The 19,061-nt window shown below is 39.8% G+C and overlaps 1 protein-coding gene across 3 annotated transcripts in view; it reads right to left on the reverse strand.

The window, feature by feature from the left end:
- Positions 1–19,061, reverse strand: part of tnr (tenascin R (restrictin, janusin)) — an 84,251-nt gene that overhangs the window by 4,457 nt on the left and 60,733 nt on the right. For all 3 annotated transcript variants that reach the window (XM_069157315.1, XM_069157314.1, XM_069157313.1), the window contains exons 23-28: positions 12,231–12,361; positions 7,568–7,700; positions 6,512–6,663; positions 6,213–6,309; positions 1,238–1,399; positions 569–732 (exon numbers count right to left, since the gene is read on the reverse strand). In XM_069157315.1, the coding sequence (XP_069013416.1) occupies positions 569–732; positions 1,238–1,399; positions 6,213–6,309; positions 6,512–6,663; positions 7,568–7,700; positions 12,231–12,361 (839 nt within the window). The remainder of the gene's footprint in view (positions 1–568; positions 733–1,237; positions 1,400–6,212; positions 6,310–6,511; positions 6,664–7,567; positions 7,701–12,230; positions 12,362–19,061) is intronic.

A 19,061-nucleotide genomic window follows, 5' to 3' on the forward strand; every position in this document is an offset into this window, starting at 1 on the left:
CCTTTGATTACAGCTCCTCCATCAGGCCTATTGGTATAGTAAGTAAAGAGATGGATGTCTTTAGCAAGTTTCATGTTATTTAATTTATTAATTATTTGCTTTAACCTTTATTCGCTGTTCCGTAATGATGGCCATTAACGTGAGTTTTGTAAATGTCAAAATACGCTTTCAAAATGACGGCCTTTTGTAATGACCGCATTTAGTTTAAGCGCAGGCTTCTTCAAACCAACAACGTATTTTTTCAATTGGAGTTAGGACTAAGTGCAAAGCTTAGAGACTGCTATGGCAACGACCGCATTGCTTCGATACTATCTATTGAAAAATGCAGTGATTCAAATACAGTGTTTACGATACGTAGGATTCTGGGCTTCACTCTTCCCCTCTAAAACTCCCTAAAAACAAAAGATTTTTACTGTCATGTGCTATTCAGTAATTCACGTAAACCAACACTTCATTTTTTTCTAACTTACGCTACAAAATGTTTGGCATAATGATGCTTAGTTTCATTGACTACTTTATTCATCGCGTTCACTCCTGGATAAATTGGTGGATCTCGTGAAGGACGAACCTGACTGTGTCTGGACTCGCCGTATTTGCCATTGAGGTTGGCCCGGTGGCAGTTCTTGTACCACCAGGCTCCTTTGTAAGACAAGGCACAGTTAGTGACAGCAATGTCATTGTCTCTGTCTTTTGTGGAGAAGGGCCGGCCCTGGTGGTAGCTCAGAGAGTCACCTAGGATCAGAGGAGAGAGAGAGAGGAAGAGAGCTTTTAGTTTCAACATATTGAATATAGCTGCAGTGAATAACAGTATGAATGTGAGACGTAAATGACCAGACAAGCAAGAGGGAGATGAGGAGACAAAAAAGGAAGAGAGAGGAAAGAACCCCTGCTGCAGACTCCATGAATTTACTTTGTCAGAGATAATAATGTTTTATAAATATGACAGGTAATTCTGGCATATGGACATGTTGACAGACAGAGATACATGAAGAGAGAGGACAAGAGTGGAAAAGTGGAGCAGTGCTGAGGCTGGTTTAAGACATCAGGGACGAGAAAATGAGATGAGAACAAAATGGCAGAGAATGGGTGGAGGCTTTGTTGACATCAAATATGTATTCATATTACAAAAAGTGTCATTACAAGTCATTCATCCACAGAGCCAAAAGAAACGCAAAACAATGAAGTGTTTTAACAAATTTACTTGTTACAAATGTTTCTTTTGTACTCAGCCACGTACCAGCAGTGCCATTGTACTCTCCTATCCTGAGCTTGTAAAGGTTTCTTGCGTCTCCAATGGAGAACTTGTCATAGTTGGCGTAGACTGACTCCTGTCCGTCCCTCATGTCAATCCTCAGCTCATAACGGCCCTGAGCAGCAATCCTCTGGACGTTGTCGAGACCTGCAGAGAAACAGCTTGTATTTTAGAAAGCTGAGGCATCAACCAAATCTGCTGTGTGAACTTGTCCTTCATCTTTCAGTTACAGCAACATGCACACATTTAATCAATGAGAAGAGATTCAGTTTTCTTGTTTTTCAAAATGAGATTTGGAATTTGTGAAGCTCTTACTGTGATTGAATTCCAGTCGAGTCATACTATCTGGCGACTGTGTGCATTCAGTCAATGCAGAGACACGCCAGAGTACGAAAAAGTGACACGGTAGAATATTTAAATGAGGAATGTGGATCAGAGATAATGTAACGTTTTTCCACAAAGAATATAAAAATATATATATATATTTCTTTAGCTTTTTGTGAGTAAGCGATGTTTTCAAAGTTTCACTTCGATTCTTGTTCTTCTGTGACAGTTCTCAGCGGGAGTGTTGTGGGTTAAAGGTTTGAATCCTGATAAACACTTTGTCAGCTGTCTTTGTCCACTGGTCTCATGACTGTGTATGATTGACACTCTCAAGTGATGGACACAGTCACTACCAGGCCTCCTGCAAATGCCACATGTTGCAACTTTGAGAGATATGCGGCTTTGCTCTCTATCTCAAAGCTAGCAGATAGGAGGCTCGTTTGAACCCCGACAGCCGATAAGGCTCCACACAAGACCTGAGCGATTGCAACTGCCTTCACTATCAGATTACAACAAGCACCCATTTGGAGAAGAGCTTCCTTCCCTGCTTCACCTCCAACAGAAGCAGCGCATGTGCACTTTTTCTGAACCGGGGAAATGTTGTGAGAAAAAATAAAAACCCTCAAGCATTATACTGATAAGAAGTAGGAAGTAGAAATCTGGGAGAGAAGGGAAACTAAGTCTGCTGTAATATGTCAATGGAAAGCAGATAAAATCTATGTTACAACCCAAAGGCACTTAGAGTGACAGGGGGAAAGCTATTGTTGTAATAAAATTGTGTTTAACACTTAGTCATCTCTAATTCCTACTGTATAACATCGCTGTATTATCATCAATTAATCTACCACCCATCATTTTTTCAGTTTTTTTCCCCTCGGACAGTTTTATCAGGGATCAGACTCTATTCCAAGCCGCAGCGATTAAAAATACATTTTGACACACTATTGCACGCTTGTCCTATTATACTACCAATAATACCATCTCATCACATTTTATTACCAGCTGCGCTCTCATACCTCTGTAGAAACAAGGAGGGGGGATTAAAAACGGAAAGAGAATGGGATAATGATCACAGATCGCACAGGGCCACGGTGGTTTCTCTCTGTTATTACATCATCAAACTGACATTGTGTTCAGCATGAAACTGGCTGAGGTCAGCGAGTTGGGAGAATAGATTGCCCGAGAGCAGCAATAAAAATGGTCGTTCTCAAGCTGTAACAGATAATAATGAAAGCTCAATTTCCATATTCTTTACTGCTGGCCAGTTAAGTGCCTCTTCTTTTCAGTTTGAGTAGATTTAATATCAATGTTTATGGTTCCTACTGTCCGGTTTATTGCTATTCAGTGCGCAGAGGCAGTGATTAGCTAAATGTTCCCTGCAATGGCTCTCCAGGGCTACGACATTGACCTAATCTCTTGAAAGAAGATTGAAGGTCACACGCACTGAAACTGCAGTGAGCATCTGTATGACGGTATCATAAGGATGATAAATTCTAAGGACACTTGTTCCACAGTTAACAGGCAAACGATACAGTGTTTATAATTACAACTCATCACAAAACAGGAATACAGCAGTTAGCTTCTTTGATGTTAAAGTGGCTACTCCCATTATTCAGCAGCGGAAGGACATACACGGCAGGAAACTGACTGTTTGCTGAGCAGGAACAGTACTGACTTTGGAAAACATAGCTTTTTGTAATTGTTAGTGAAGATCATGATTTTCAAATTTTCAATAACTCATTAAAAACAAAACAAAATTGAAAGTTTATGTGGCTATCGTCTTGTTTAACGTCTTCTTGGTAGTAATGCGTCTTGACTGACAGAAGATGGCGGTAATGCACAAAAAAGCTGTTTGCCAACATCCATTAAACAACAATAAGAGAAGAACACATGACGTCCAAGTTCGAATAGTATGCTAATATCGAATCGGATTTTAGCTTGAAATGCCCATAATTGTTTTGTTTTACTCGTAACATGTAAGAACAAGTGGATAACATATTGTAAAAAAACAAAACAAAAACCTGACGAATATTTGTTCAATTGGGGCCCAGTCACAGCATCATTGACAACAATGGTTTGGCTCAAAAATATTTCACTTAGGTGAAATCACTGTCATCAGTGGACTTCCTCATGGAGGAAAATAAAATGCACGCTGGGAAATTCAACTTTCAATACATTTTACTAATGAGTATTAGGCAACAGAGGCATTACAAAAAAAAAAAAAAAAAAAATCAAGATTATTGAACGTTAGCAGCGCTGTGTGTATTCAGGGAGCCCCGAGGATTTTGTTCTTAAATTAAAAACTGGACAGTTTCCCAAAAACTAGTCCCACATTGATAACCTAACACCACCTATTTCATAAGATCTTACAATGAATTTCCCTTACCCATGTTCAGCTGAGACCGGGCATTTAATCACATAATACTCCAGCAGACCTTTTTTTACATTTCAGTATGTCACATTAAGAATGAAATGGGTGTGAATGATATGAATGAGGGCTGTATTCTGTACAGCGGCTTCACTTTCAGGGTCCAGGTATTGTGGAGGCTTGTTCATACAGCCATGGTTTACAAGGACAGCTGAATAGAGCCATTGGTAATGTTTTTAATGACACCTCTGTTGTGGAAAAGGCCAATATTTCGCTGCTCACAACAATTTCAACTAAACAGACTAACGGGTTAGTTTCAAGCAGCAGTCTCAACATTTTGGGCTGCACACCAAGGCTGCTGGGTTCCCTGCTGCTATATTATCTGTAATCTGGCATTATGGGGCAGCTCTTGATGCTCCACACCCTGAGGTTACATTAAGCTGCTTTTATGCACCGAGAGGACAGAGTTACAGTACAGCAAAGAAGAAAATAGGATGGAACGGGGGAGGAGGGAGTGCATCCTTGGAGGCACCTAAAAAGTAAAGCAGGACCCTGGAGATGAAGGTACCCTTCTATGGTGTACGTTCAGAAGTGGTGAGAGGACAGATTATGGCTGATTCAGCTGTAGTGGAAACAGGTCAGAGGAAATGTTGCACTCACTGAGGCAGATATACGCAGGTGTCTGTAGGTTGTAGTGCACTGAGACAGGCATTAAAAGTCTGCCAGATCTGTGCCAGGATATTTCTCCGTGATGCCTTCAGGTGCATGAGCCAGACAAGCTACGATTTTACTGTCACTTTACAACTAGCTATTCAAATATCTTGTCCTTCTCTGGAGTAATTTCCTCCACTCTTTGTTGAAATCCAAAAACAAGGTAAATTATTGATTTATAGCAGCAGACAGCAATCCTCTTGTGATGAAATGTTAACAGCTACCTTTGAACGCCCTCTCAGCTGTTGAAGTAATGGGAACAACTGACAGTATTTTTCAGTTCAATTCAACAACAACAACACAAACTAAAGCTTTAAAAATAACCAGTGAACAAACAAATCTAATATCCTAAATAACAGCTGCAGGCCACTGTGTTGGACTGTTTTATACATTAACTCCAGTTCAGGATGGGTTTGAGCTAAAAAACCTCCCTTTATGCTTTATTCTATTAACAGTGTTCTTACTCAGAGAGTAATGGACTACTAGAGCGTGTCACAGCTATCTAGGTTATGATTTACCATGTTTCAGCGGAAAAGTAACAGCCTTCCTTCTGGGGTGATAATGCAACGCCATAACGCCTCCCATCCCCCTCCCTCTCCTCCTCCCTCCCCATGTTCTTTAGTTTCTTCATTCAGAAAGTTAAAAAAACATTCATTTCAAGGTCCTGATTCACTTGATGAAATATTCATGTAATATTTTCTTTTAATCATCTGCACCATAACAATAACACAAAAACTGGCCCATGAAAAAACATGACTCATTTGCACATTTTCTAATGAATATAATTATTGTTTCATAATGAGATTTGGAAAAAGGGGGGAGAAAGATATTCAACAGTCCATCAAAACAGTGAGGACTTTCTGTTGTTGTGTCTTTGGATCACAGTGACGCTAAAAACAATTACCAAGTAATTTCAGGGAGAGATGAGCTTTCAGAGAATCCAGTAATGAATCGGCTAGACTTTGTGAAGTCGAGTGCTAAAAGATGACAAGAGACAAAAAACGAAGTCTAGCAGCATGGTTCTCCATCTTCATAGAAAGTAAAAAGTCTCACAAGAAAGGCTTTACTGCCTGCACAAAATATTGAAGACATCTTTTCGCTCTGTAAAATAGATATATCAATTGAAACCAAGTGAAAGCTATGAACCTCTATTGATTGTACCTATTAAATCCGCTTGAGTCATGGAGACGTTGTGTTGATATAGAGGGGATACAGCCGTTAGAAAACCAGAGCAGAAACTGAACAAAATGGGTGGCAGGTTGCAGCTCAATATTGGCCATAAAATGTAGCTGAAATATATTGAGCTGGGTGACAGGTTGAAATAAGGCAGCTGCAAACATGACCTTACCTGTGAATTATTTATAACACCTGCTAGTCAATCAGTATCGTTTTAGGTTTGTTAAGGGGATAAAAAAAAATAGATGTAGAGCGTTCACTCCCCAGCTCCCTTGACTGAGGAACACAATACAGATTTTCATTTCATCCTGCAAGTAAATCAAAAGCTGAATATGATGCTTTTCTGTCCAGCGCTTCGCAACAAAACAGTGACGGACTTACCGAGCCAGAACTCATCCTCCAGGTTTCCAAAGCCAACCCGATAGTCACTCCACTTCCTGGAAAAGTCTGTCAGGCCATTCTGTCGACGCTGGAATACCTGGACACACACGTGATGAGGTAACAAGATTAGAAAAGCAAACCAGGAGTTATGACTAAAATGGCTGACATGTATCAGCAATTCATTTCCAAGTTTCTCAGCTCTTCTTCCTATTTTCTTTATCCAACAAACACAGTTATTTGCAATTCTTAATTTGACAAGAGAGATATAAAAAGAAAGTGGTATCTTGGCAGACACTTACAATCCAGCCTCCTTCATCTGTGGCCATGTCACAGTACACCTGCACACCCTGGCTGGGGTCTCTGTTGATGTAAATGGTGTAGACGCCGCTCAGAGTCTCACCGTTCAGCAGGTGTTGGGCACAATTCTGAGGTGTTGCAAACAGACGACTCCCTGGAGAAGAGCACAGAACCGACCAGTCGTGTCAGGTTATAATTTGCTGCTTTTTCCACATTGCGACTTCAAATTATTCTTTAGTTTGTTGAACAGTGCATGGATAGAACTTAAACAAGATGTTTCATTACAAATTTCGGAATTCATTAATTTATATATTAACATTAACAGTAGATCAAATCACAATGTGTTATTTGAAACGAGTGGCATCAAAGAACATAAAACCCATCAGCTCTGCGAAGCCTTTTTGCGTCTTTAAGCTAATTTGTTTGCTTTTTAGGAAAAAAAAAAAAATCCCGATAAATGACTTCTCTCGACTTATCCAGCAGAAAAAGTTTGTGACTAGTTGGTGACCACAGTGAAACATTTAGCAGCTAAAGAGACAGATTGTTAGGCAGACAGAAACGTGGCTTCAAATAAATGCAAATGTTGTTCTTAGTCTACTGGATGTGCCAGTAAGCAACTGCTTCCCAACGTGTTGGCCACAAATAGCTACATAAGGCCATTATATATCAGTGGTGGTTTTAATATGCATATTTACATTTGGCATGTTGTCATGTCATGTTTATCCCTGGCGATTAGAAAATTCATGACGCGTCCAGCAGACTATTACACACTGAGCACATCAGAGATTTAAGCACATTGTTCTGCTCAACGCAGCCATCCTGCAGGTGCAGCCTAATAATAAGTCTCTCTCACGAGGCTATAGAGTGGGGAGATGAAAATTGTGCCTGACTTTGTGGTCCCATTATTGTGCACCTTTGTTATGGTGACTCTAATGTGAAATGCAAAGCAAAATCTCCAGGGCCAAGAAAACTCACCCTATTAGAATGACTTTCCAAGCATAGATCAAAGAATAATAATACATTATGCGTGTTTGTGTGTAAATGTGTGTATGCTGTACCTGTAGTAAAGGTAGTGGAGACTACAGCGCTGGTGTCTAGTCCTCTTGCAGCCTGGAGCTTGACAGTGTACTCTGTAGTCTCAGCCAGTCCCTCCAGTCGAATCCACGTGTCTTCCGCATCGAGTATCAGCTCCTAGTGTGCACACAGGACCACATTTATTCACATAACACATATTGCAGGACGGCAACTATGTAAGATAAAAAAAAAAAAAAGCCTTCTGTAAAGGTAATTATTTAATGAGCATTCAGTGCAAACCTCAGGGTAAAAATACATTCTGTTAGACTCTTTGATAAAACACTGAAATGAGCCTGTGAGTTTTCAAAATATTTAAGGCAACAAAGAACTCTTCGAATTGTTCCTGCTAAGGAAACATATGACTGATCGCTTTTTGTTCCAGTAGCATAATGTTCTCATGGAAACATAAATAGGTGAGGTGAACAGTATTTAGAAGAAATAGAAAAATCGTATTCGGCCAATTAAAATATTATATAAGTTACAGTTGCACTTCCACAGGCCACAGCACATGACTTGCTTCCTGTGTGAGTGTTTAAGTGTGTGAAAAATAAAATAATAGAGGAACTGAGAAGCAAAAAAAGATAATGGTGGATGGGTGGGGGCTCAAAGGAGGAAGAGGCAACTAGACGGAGAGAACCAGATAAAAGGCTCTTTATCGGACTGCCAAGCTGAGAAGCTGCGAAGCAATCAGGAAACAAACATTTCTATTTTTGGTGGAAAGAGTCATGACACTGCAGTGCAGTTACTTCCCTTCGTTTTTCACCAATCCCCTTTTATTGAGCTCATCTGAAGGGGCCAAGCCGTTTGACTGTTCGTAACAGAGGACTTTCTGTGGCATCACTGTCTTGAATGTGACATAAATCCACTGGCACATGGCTTAAAACAAACAAACCTGTCTACACATGTGTTTATGAGCTTGTATGCATGTGTGTTACAGTTTGGCCTGGATACACATTAAATATGAACAAGAAAAGATGAAATATTCAGTCAGTGTTGAAAAAAGAAAATAATCACACATTCCCAGGGAATGTTTCCATGTGAATTATGCAGGGCAGCAGCTGGTAAATGGTGTCTTTCTGTCTCAGAGGATATGACATTTTCCCACCGGGCTTTCAGGGTCAACATAAGATTTTTATTGCAAGCGAACAGCCCTATCTTATCAAGCCTAATACATACCTTCATACGCTCGCTATCGATTGTGTATGTGTGGTTGAGTGGTTGGATGTTTGGTGGATGTGTAGTTGTCCTTGTGTGAGAGCTTTATCATTCCAGGCACACACTTCACCAGCAGTGATATGTGCATTTACAAACTATTCAGTGAACGTTCATCTGATAAGAAATTAATATCACGGCTACTTTGTATAGATTTTAAAAGTCCATTATCTTGGTAAGAGGGTAAGTTGGCTGAACAGTTGTGAGCCTCATCCATATGTGCTTATACCACAACTGAGTTGATAAGGCTGCATGTTTTCAGCCAAAACAGATGTCAAGAGGAGATAACCTGAGAAACATTTCACAAGGAGCACTTGAATCTGAGCTTGCAGCAATCAGTGTTGCTCTGTGTATCAGCTGATAATGATTTGTGAATTCAAAATGTGGAACTTGTTGAGGCTGCTCACCGTGCTGAAACAAGACTTGAATACATTTTAAAAGAACTCGACCAAATGTGGTGAGAACTGTAAAATGAAAGTGATTTTAAAATCTAAATAACCTACATAAATAGACGAGAGGACACACAGTTTGTCAAAAAATAATGTCAGTGATTTTAACATTTGTTCCTCAAAAGTATTTGAGAAAATATGACACATACATCTTTTCCTGTCAGTCTCAGACTAAGCACAGACAGAGGAGTGAAAACTAAGTAAACAAACTTAAATTAGTAGCTTTTACAATGTTTTGTTGCCATGTATATTGATGGGTAAGGAGCGCCAGCATCTGAATGGACTGAAATTACGTTTTGGGGGTTGTAAACCTGCTTAATGTGATACAGCTGACACGCTTATTAGCTACATGCAAAGTGAGGTTAGCAGTAGAGATGTCCCGCGCCCATCCTAGGGATCAGCATTGGGGCTGATATTTTAATGGATTGATATCGGCTAAAATAAAGCTGGCAGTTTGATTGTCAAAATATGCAGATTTGCTCTAACTGATGCAAATATTTCCTTCATCTCTCTTTTCTTATAATCAAAGAGCAGTGTTCAATAGGGGTGTGCCATATCATATCGTTCACGATAATACCGGTATCATTTTTCAGACGATATCAAATATTTATATCGTGATAATGGCAATTTTTCAACCTGCTGACGAAATGCGGTCATACGACATATGCAGCTTATCGAGCAACAAGCATGACTGAGAGCCGCTGTATTCTCCAGGTTTTTAGGTCAGTGTGAGTTTAATTGACAGACGCGCTATTTCTCCTCCGTTCCTCTTCTGTCCTCCCTGTTTTTCACACCGGGCAGCTCCGCCCTGCTTCACACACAGAGCTCCACTCACGGAGCGCAGCAGATGCTCAGGTGAAGTACCCGACTCAAACTGCGTTATTATTGGACAAATGTCGCCCCTAAACTTTAGAAAATCAGGCCAAGACATCGCTGAATCTGCTGACAGTGGTGAGGAAGTAGTTAGAAGCTCTGCAAGTGATCATGTAGTCGTCCTGAAAGAGCAGCAGCTCTTCTGCACCGCTGCACCTCTGAATCTCCCTCAGTGCTGTATACAGGATCTGAATCTCACTTTGAGATACAGTTCTTTACCAACTAAAGAACTGAGATCATTTTTGTTTAGTTTTTAATGAATATTTGAAGGCTTAATGTTACATTTTTGCTGACATAAATCTATAAAACTTTTGTTGAAATGATATGTTATTAAAATTACAGCCCACCCCTTGTGTCCAGAATGTTCACTGTCTCATTTTTTGTTGACACTGACCGCCACTCACTGGTTGGAGATCAGAGCTTATGGCAGGGCACACTAGCTGTTGCTGATCATCATTCATTCTGTGAGCAACTTGATGGCACGTCATTATTAAACACTGTTAAACTTGTCTGTTTTGGTTTTCTTTTGGCTCTCTGCAGCTGGAGTCTGTTCTCATCCTAAGACGTCACTATAAATCCCACAAGTGGACAAAGTGTCCTCTTTCTGGCCTATTCCATCCCATTAATTTCATTTCAGGAGTGCTTTGTGTATACGTATCATATACAGTACATATTTAGAAGATTAAAGGTCAGCCCAAGTAGGAAGTTCACTTTTCTGCAGTGAATATTTGTTTGGTCTCCAGAATAAGAGATGTAGTCTTTTACATAAGGAGACAACAGCTACAACAGCAACATGTTGCTTACACATTGATGCTTCAGTATTAATCATCTAGTGGTGTCATAATAATATATCAGGCAGAGGGACAACACCTGCACTTTTACTTTATGCAGGACTTTTACTTGTAATACATTTTCTTTACATTGCTGTATTGGTACTTTTACTTAAATAGATAATGAGTACTTTTAACACTGAGTTTAAGATACAACAGTGATGTTAATACATGTTACGCAAATACAAAATTGATTAAGGTATGAAAGAAGTTCTCAATCTTTGTAGGTGGAGATGTGATATTGCAATAGCTAAATGCAACGATCGGGGTGTCCTGAAAAGGTATCTTCTTTTTGGGTATTGATTTGAATACTGTGTATACATGTAATAAACTGATATGCATATTATATTTTATGAGAGGAAAAAAAGTTAAATTTATCCTCTGTAAATTAAACATGCAAATGTATGCACAGTCTTGGAAACATCACATAAAATGTTGACTCACTATTCTTTTGAGAAAACAAAAAAAAGAACATTATCCAGGAAAAGGATAAAAAGGCAGGCCAGCGGATCAGTAGTGAGAGCACTGTGAAAGGAGGTCGGTCTGATTTAGAGAGTTCATCTTATAAAAGAAATCAACTCAAGTCTTACTGTTGCATTCTTTGTGCATGAGTGACACCCGATGGTCAACCGCACAGCAGTGCCACACTTATAAAGTCGGAGTGTGTGTGTGTGTGTGTGTGTGTGTGTGTGTGTGTGTGTGTGTGTGTGTGTGTGAGACTTGTGATAGATCATCACTACATCAGAGTTGATCTGTGCGTGTGTTTTGACCACACAGCTCTTCCTAATGTGCTTTCCTACTATTACTCAGCCACATCAAAATGTTTAATCAAAGTAAACAATGTCTCTGCTGTGGCACATTAAAGTAATATGTCCATTGGACAGGCAATTTCACTGTGTAATTCCCTTGTGTGGTTCAATCTGTGAGTGTGTTTGTGTGCCTGAACGTTTGCACGCTCCACACCAAGGGATTACATGATTGAAAGATAAAATTAGAATTTGAAGTGCTTGTCATAGAGATGTGATCGTGCATAAATATGTTTTCCCCATCGCTGTTCAACTCGGGTGTAATAACTTCAGCAGAAATGCAAGTGGTTTCAATATCTCCTACAATATGTACAGAATTAGGTTTCTATTTTCAGGGGAATTGACTAACAAAAGTACAGTTCATGCACTAGATACGGAAACACATTTTGGCTGCAGATAAGATGTTAACCATCACGGAAATATAAAAATATGTGAGTTGGAGACAGAGTTAAGACAAGAGCTGCGCATGACACTTACTTTACGGCTGCCATCAGCTGACTTGTAGGTGAGCATGTAGTTGTCAATCTCTGCGATTGGTGGTTGCCAGGAAATGAGAGCACTGCGGTGATTCACCTCACTGGCTGTCAGGTTCAGGGGTGCATCCATGGCTACCAGACACAGAGAAAAGACATTACTTTTACACTCAGCTTATATGGGTGTGAAACAGGGGATGTGCGCCCAATAAATAGAACTCTGCGGGATAAACGTGCACTGTATTCATGCTTTCAGTACTATTATATATTTAATGAGATGCAACTCTTCAATGCTGAGTTGTTGATTTATCCACCTGCTTTTTTCAAAATGGCAACAGTCTTATTTAAACTCATTGTGGCAGAAAAAGTGCTTACAAAAATGTCATATTGTTAGTGTGCTTGAAGATTCACTAAGCGATCGTAAAGGTGATTGTACCATTCCTGGGCTTCACAAACTTGAACAGAACTACCTGATTCAGAGGCTCCTTCTTGGTTTGGCTTCAGACTACAAAAAAATTAACCCTCAAAGTATCTTTGTTTGGATAAAGTAAGACTTAATTTCTGTTTACATGACAACAACATGTGATGTTATTGCTCAGGTATTGAGGCTGTTTTGTTTGTTTTCTGGAACTTTTCAGCATATGAGGTTTCACAATTAAAGGTTGAATCAGTGTAGGAAATTAACAAAATATTTGGCGCCACTGTCTAAAAAATGGGGCACTAATCAGTGCATGAAGTTACTGTTTTTATTGTGAAATGAGCAGAGATTAAAATGCAAACAGTAATCACCAATTTGTGCAAACAGGAATAATTATAAAGCAAAGAAAAGTTGGCAATCAACCTTATGTGTAAAATATACCGTCTGTATGTGTGAGCAAAAGCAGGAGACAGTTCTAACTATTTATGCTTTTATTTCACTAATAATGTTATTTTCCAATATGCATTAATTTATTGCTTTTTATTCCCTTTTTATGTCAATGTAATCTATTGAATTATTTATTATCCTCCATGTTAAGAATGTCTGGGCTTTGTAATAATTGTATGAGATAAATAATCATAGTTTTTACACACAACAGTAAACTGCAGGCAGTTTGGGGTACTGCAGGCTTTCTGTTAATTAAGATGAGCTGTGGCTCATTCACTGTCACCAGACAATACCATCAGCAGCAACAATCAGAGCAACTGTAGGCAGTAAAATGTGATTAAAAACCTCAAAAAGAATGATTTGTACATCATTTTACCAGCCTGCAGATTACCTGTGGCTCAGCAGGCTCTATCTATGCCAACTCACCATATAACTAGGCCAGCAACCAGAAACCGGTGGACACTTTTTTGGTAGTTTAGCCTGCTGTGCTGCCAGGTCAGGTTGTCTATCTCTGGACAGACTCAGCAGCAGATAAAGTCCAGTGGCAGTGATCCAGCCTCTTCAGAAAACCTCGGAGTCTGAGATAAATAGACTTAAAGTGTTCAGATAGAAACCGTGTCCATGCCCTTACTGGTGAAGACCATCTGGAAAGGATTTTATTATTTAGATTTTTCTGCCACTTAAAGCGTAAGTGCAGTGCTTCTGATTTAAATGCAGATCTAATGATTGAGGCTGTTATTATCTCATAATCCTTATTGTTAACAAATACAAGTCTTTGTGCTCGTCTGAATGTCAATATTTTTGGGGATACAGTTTATAATTTTGGAAAAAATATTCACGTCGGAGCTAACAGTGTGTTTGTTGGAGACTATTATGAGACGTGGATTGATACACATACAGAGCCTGATTTACTAAAGGTCCGTGTGTGTAAAATCACGTGCTTCGCATCACCCGCAAAAAAATGTCCAAGCTGATCTATTAACTACATGCAGTGAAGATTGCGTCTTTCAAATGTGCAACTTAACACATGTTGTCCATTTTGAGTATTTGCCTGAATGCATATGTAATATTGGGCGTTTCTACTCGAACGTGCAAAATACTGAGAGGGGAAATGCAAATGCATACATTTAGCACCCGCAATGATGTTTACTAAACCTGAAAGTAGAAAAAGGGGAAGTGATTAGTGTGTATTTTAGTATGACTGAAGGACACGTATTAATCAGGTACGTAAATCTGGAGAGATGGCTGCTCTTATTATTGTGGTGAGAAGGAGGCGCAGGAAACTAAAGAATACGTAGAGAACGTGTTTTTACACCCGTTTAAACATGTCTGATATGTCAGAGGAAAAAATATTCCAAAATATTTCCCGTGATAACATTTCTGAGTTATTGAATGAACTGAATAATGACTGACAGCCAACAACAAAGAAGATATTTCCTTTTGCGGTCGTATTTAGTACCCTTTATTTGAGATCTTAGTAAATCAGGCCCATAGTTCACCACCGAATATGTACTGCACAAGGAGGGTGTATGTGGGATCAACTGTGGTTGCGTAATGAGGGAACATGTGCAGTGGTGTGGCTGATTTTTGTGTTTTAAACAGCTTGTAAAAATATTTTTTTCTGACACAGCAATTAAGGATAAGTCATGATTTTAGATTTTTCGAATAGTCAATAAATCATATAATATAAAATAATGTATGCGACTATAGTCTGGTCTCATCTCTACCAGAAAACCAGAGTTTCTTTTTGTTAACTTCCATTAAATAACAGTGTTCAAAAGAACATGTTACTACCAGGCTTCAGGAAAACGTATGTGGCTCAGTAAGAATAGATGTTATGGTACAAACAGCAGAAACATTTGAAGACTACTAAAGTTGTCAAAAAGTTCTGTTTGCAACTCTCTAAAAAGTGCAGTTCAAACTCTGGCAGGTAAAGCTTACTTGGCATACGTCTATCACAGCTATGCAGACGGTCTATCCGTAGACCAACAATCAATAGCTGGCTTTGCCACCAGACGAAGCAACTTGAATGTGAGCTGTGCATAGCAAACAACGGCCTTCATCTTAAAAATGATCGCTGAAGACATGTTTCTCATTACCTCCAGTCAGTCAAAAGTTTTCATAGTTTGATGGCACTGAGTGAGTTACATGATGAGTGTCTCTCTTTTTGTGTGTGAGGTAGCAGGGGGGATTGTTCAAATAATTGTCTGAATAGTTTGCCAGCAGATATTAAATAATATTTGTACATGAAATACCAATTTCCAATAGCGATTTTAGGCTTTTGAAATACAGACTGTAAAAGAAAAGTATACCAGTGCCAGTTGTAAAATATAATCCGTTATAACCAATGAATTGCTTGGACATCAATAAAGGATGAAAAATTGAAGTTTAAATAAGTAAAAATTCTCATCTGAATACTGCTGTGCAAGTCGAGGTTTCCATCTTTACTTTCTAAGCATTCAAGACGGATGATAAAAGAAAAAAAGAAAACAAAAGTAAGACACTCACGTTCATACAAATATAACGTATGGCCTATTCATTTTTCAGACACTAAATGTATTCTATGAGGTAGGTAAAACCTCCATGTCTGTAATCCCCACAGGACAATGTAAAAAGAAACAGTGAGACAGTTTTCCGTGTTTAGTCACAGCATATTATAGCCTCAAAAGCACTCAAGTCCTTGATCAGCAAGCCCACCCAAGTTTTACTGCACATTACATCACATCACCCAACTATTTTCTTGGTCCCTGCACAGCTTTAAACAAGGTTTGATTACAGTGCCTTTGTTAATACTTTAACCACATCACAAAGAGACTCACCTCAATTTCCCCACCTTACATCACCCTTTTTTTGAATCAAATATCTGATCTTCCGACATAGCAGCAGGAGCATTGACACGCTGTAACCTCATTTTAGTACATGATAGAAAATAGATGACCCTCTATTTGGAAAATCAGTTTCCCGGAGTTACATCATGACTCCGGGGCACATCGTCAGCTAGCAGCTCTCAGTGTCAGGGAGGCAGGGGCACTGAAACAAATGAAGTCCTGCGCTTTGTGTGCTGTGCAATCCAATGTCACCGCTGTGAATATGAAATCAAGATATCCACTGCATGGCTGTCTTTTGCTCTGATTCCCTTTGTCTGGCTCTTTTCCCCCTCCCATTCGCCTATCTGTAGTGAAACTCGTGTTTTTCTTTTACAAACAGCTTGAATTTGTAACTTTTCTAGTAGACTAGTAAGGCCAGTGTCTTTTTGCTCTACCCTCAAGTGAACCCAGATCTCATAAAACTCTGCACAGAAAGAAAATCCACAACAGACACTCCCTGTATGCCTGTCAGTTAAATCCATGTGTGTGTGTGTGTGTTTGCGCTTGTGTGCGTGTGCGTGCACTTATGGAAAAATCAATGACAGCTCGGTAATTAACAGCGTGTACCCGCGTTGATAACCTCCTGAAAGATACAGGGAGCCTTCCATCACAGTGATAGGCAGATCCACACAGTGTGACAGGGGGATTGAGAGAGAAAAAGAGGAAACAAAGAGTGTTTTAGAGTGAGAGGCTGAGTTGTGTACTTTCAGATGAAAGCAGCACTTTGCAGCCTGTGCTAAAGTCCGTGGTGACTCCTCTTCTCATACACCTTCCCAGATTTATTGCCTCCTCATTTCTGCTTTTCCTCCTTCTCCTTTGTCTGTTTCCACCCATCAACCTGGGTATTCCTCTGCTTCACTTTCCTTATCTCCATTTTGTTTCTCTCTTTACATTCTTCTTGCCTTCCCATCCTTTGTCCAACCCCTTTTTTTCCCCCACTTATCCATAAGGCTGCCATTCTAACTCAATGTGCCAGAGAGTGAATGGAGTTCATCTTTTGTTCTTGTCATCCCCTTGTGTGGATGAACACCAGTTCTGGATTATGTCCGCGTGGGGAATAGGTGAGAGGGGAGTTCCCAAGTCGTGGAAATGGAGGGTACATAGTAACCATCATTTTGCCTGTCTTTATTATTTATTTGTCTTCATTCTCAAATTAAATCTGTCTTCTTGACTCTCTCTCTTTCTCTCTCTTCCAATTAAACCTGAGCATGAAGTGCAGGTGAGCAGGTGTCATCACAGTTCCTGGCAGCTCTGAAGCTCTATTTTCAGATGAGAAGGTTTGAACAATGGAAATGAGATGAATAGGTTTGGCTACATCTAATGACTCATTAACACACGCTGTAAACAATTCTAGAGGAAACAGATAAACACACACACCCGGAGCAGCAGATGGGAAAGGTAGCATGGGCAGCAGCAATTTGTTGCAGAGAGATGAGAGGGAGGACGTTACTCTTTTGGAGTGGATATCGCATCTCTATGCCAGTTTGCAAGTGAATGATTCTGCCTGGATGATGTATAGATTCATTTGTATTTATGAAGTCAAATGTAATGTAACCACATGCTACTTGGATGGATTTCACAGATGGAAGTATGATGGTCAAGCTAACGGTTATTATCTTTAAGTCCAACTGTGTGCCACGGCATGCATATCTGCTCTGTCAATCACTGCTTTGTGTCTCCTTTGAGAAACTAAAAGGGAAAAACATTTACATTTCATATCTATACAACAAAGGACCCAAGCTGAACAAACTGCATCAGCTTTCCTGCTAAAGTCTCTCTATATAACTTATGAGTATGAACACATATATGTCAGATAAACCAAAACAAACAATCACCGGGGAAAAGTGCTCCGTTACAGCCAGTTTGCAGTCCAGATAACTGATTAGTTGGGCAGCTGCAGTAGCTAAAACAGCATGTAAACATACCAAATTTCACTTGAGCCTGGAGCAATTATTTTGTTACCTATGGTGTAACTCCGAGACACCGACAACCTGCACGAGTCTGTTAATCAGATAATGCATCACCAGCATTAAAGTTTTCAGCAGGATGTCAGTTCTTCTGTGGGATCGGATCACACGGGGCGGCCTTCATTCCCCACACACATTGGTGACTTTTGGGCAGCCATAACCCTGTCGCCGGTTTACCGGTTGTCCTTCTTTGGATCAGTCTTTGTAGGGGCTAACCACTTCACAGGAGGAACACCCTGCTTTGCTCTCACCAAACCTCTAATCAACACAATTTATTGTCCTTATGCTTTCCAATTTTTCCTACTCTCACCCATTCTAACCAGATAATCAATACTATTTACTTCACCTGTCAGTGGTTTAAATACTAAGTACTAAATTTAAAATACCATATGGAACATTGATAATAGAGTATTTTTTTTCTTCCATAAAACAATAAACAGCACATATGAAGGCACTTGTTTTTAAATGTACATTGAAGCGTCAAAACTGCATCAATGGCCTGAGGAATGAAGATTATGGTTCTGTAATAGGAGCACTCAGCACTTGGTGAACAATTATCAGTCAGAGCTGTGTGAAGCTGCCCGCAGCAAGGATCTCTACTGCTTCAAAAACTTGCCCAGCACTTCTCAGCAAGTGGGCTCAAGACACATCTGAGGGGAAAAAAGTCCTGGTGCTGCAGCCTGCAGACTTATAGAGACACCCGCAGCAAAATCCCTTATTTTCCAGCGCTATAGCTTAAATATCAGCCTTTGGTGAGCCAAGCTGTCTTACTTTGTGTTGAACTCTTGAGGCATGGAGGCCAGACAACAAAACAACTCTTAGCTGTGGTTAAGAGGCTTGGGAATCAACAAAGAACCTCACCACCACTGAAAAAAACCTGAATGGATGAGGCTCATCCCTTTTTCTCCCCTTCTCTCTCTGTGCTGTGTTCAACACGCATGTGGGAAGACTATCCCTTCCTAAAAGAGAAGATAAAACTTGACAGCAAGAACTAATGTTGACCTTTAACCCCTCGGACATCAAGCTTTCCATTTACACAGATGTTACTGTATACATCACACTGACCAGAAAAAACAACTCCTTTCTCCGAAGCTATCCTTTAGTTTATTAAGAACCCACTAACAGGTAAAATGCTA

The sequence above is a fragment of the Embiotoca jacksoni genome, unplaced genomic scaffold (assembly GCF_022577435.1).
Source record: "Embiotoca jacksoni isolate LCO1_2020_lvr unplaced genomic scaffold, fEmbJac1.0.p SCAF_22, whole genome shotgun sequence".
Taxonomy (NCBI): Eukaryota; Metazoa; Chordata; class Actinopteri; family Embiotocidae; genus Embiotoca; species Embiotoca jacksoni.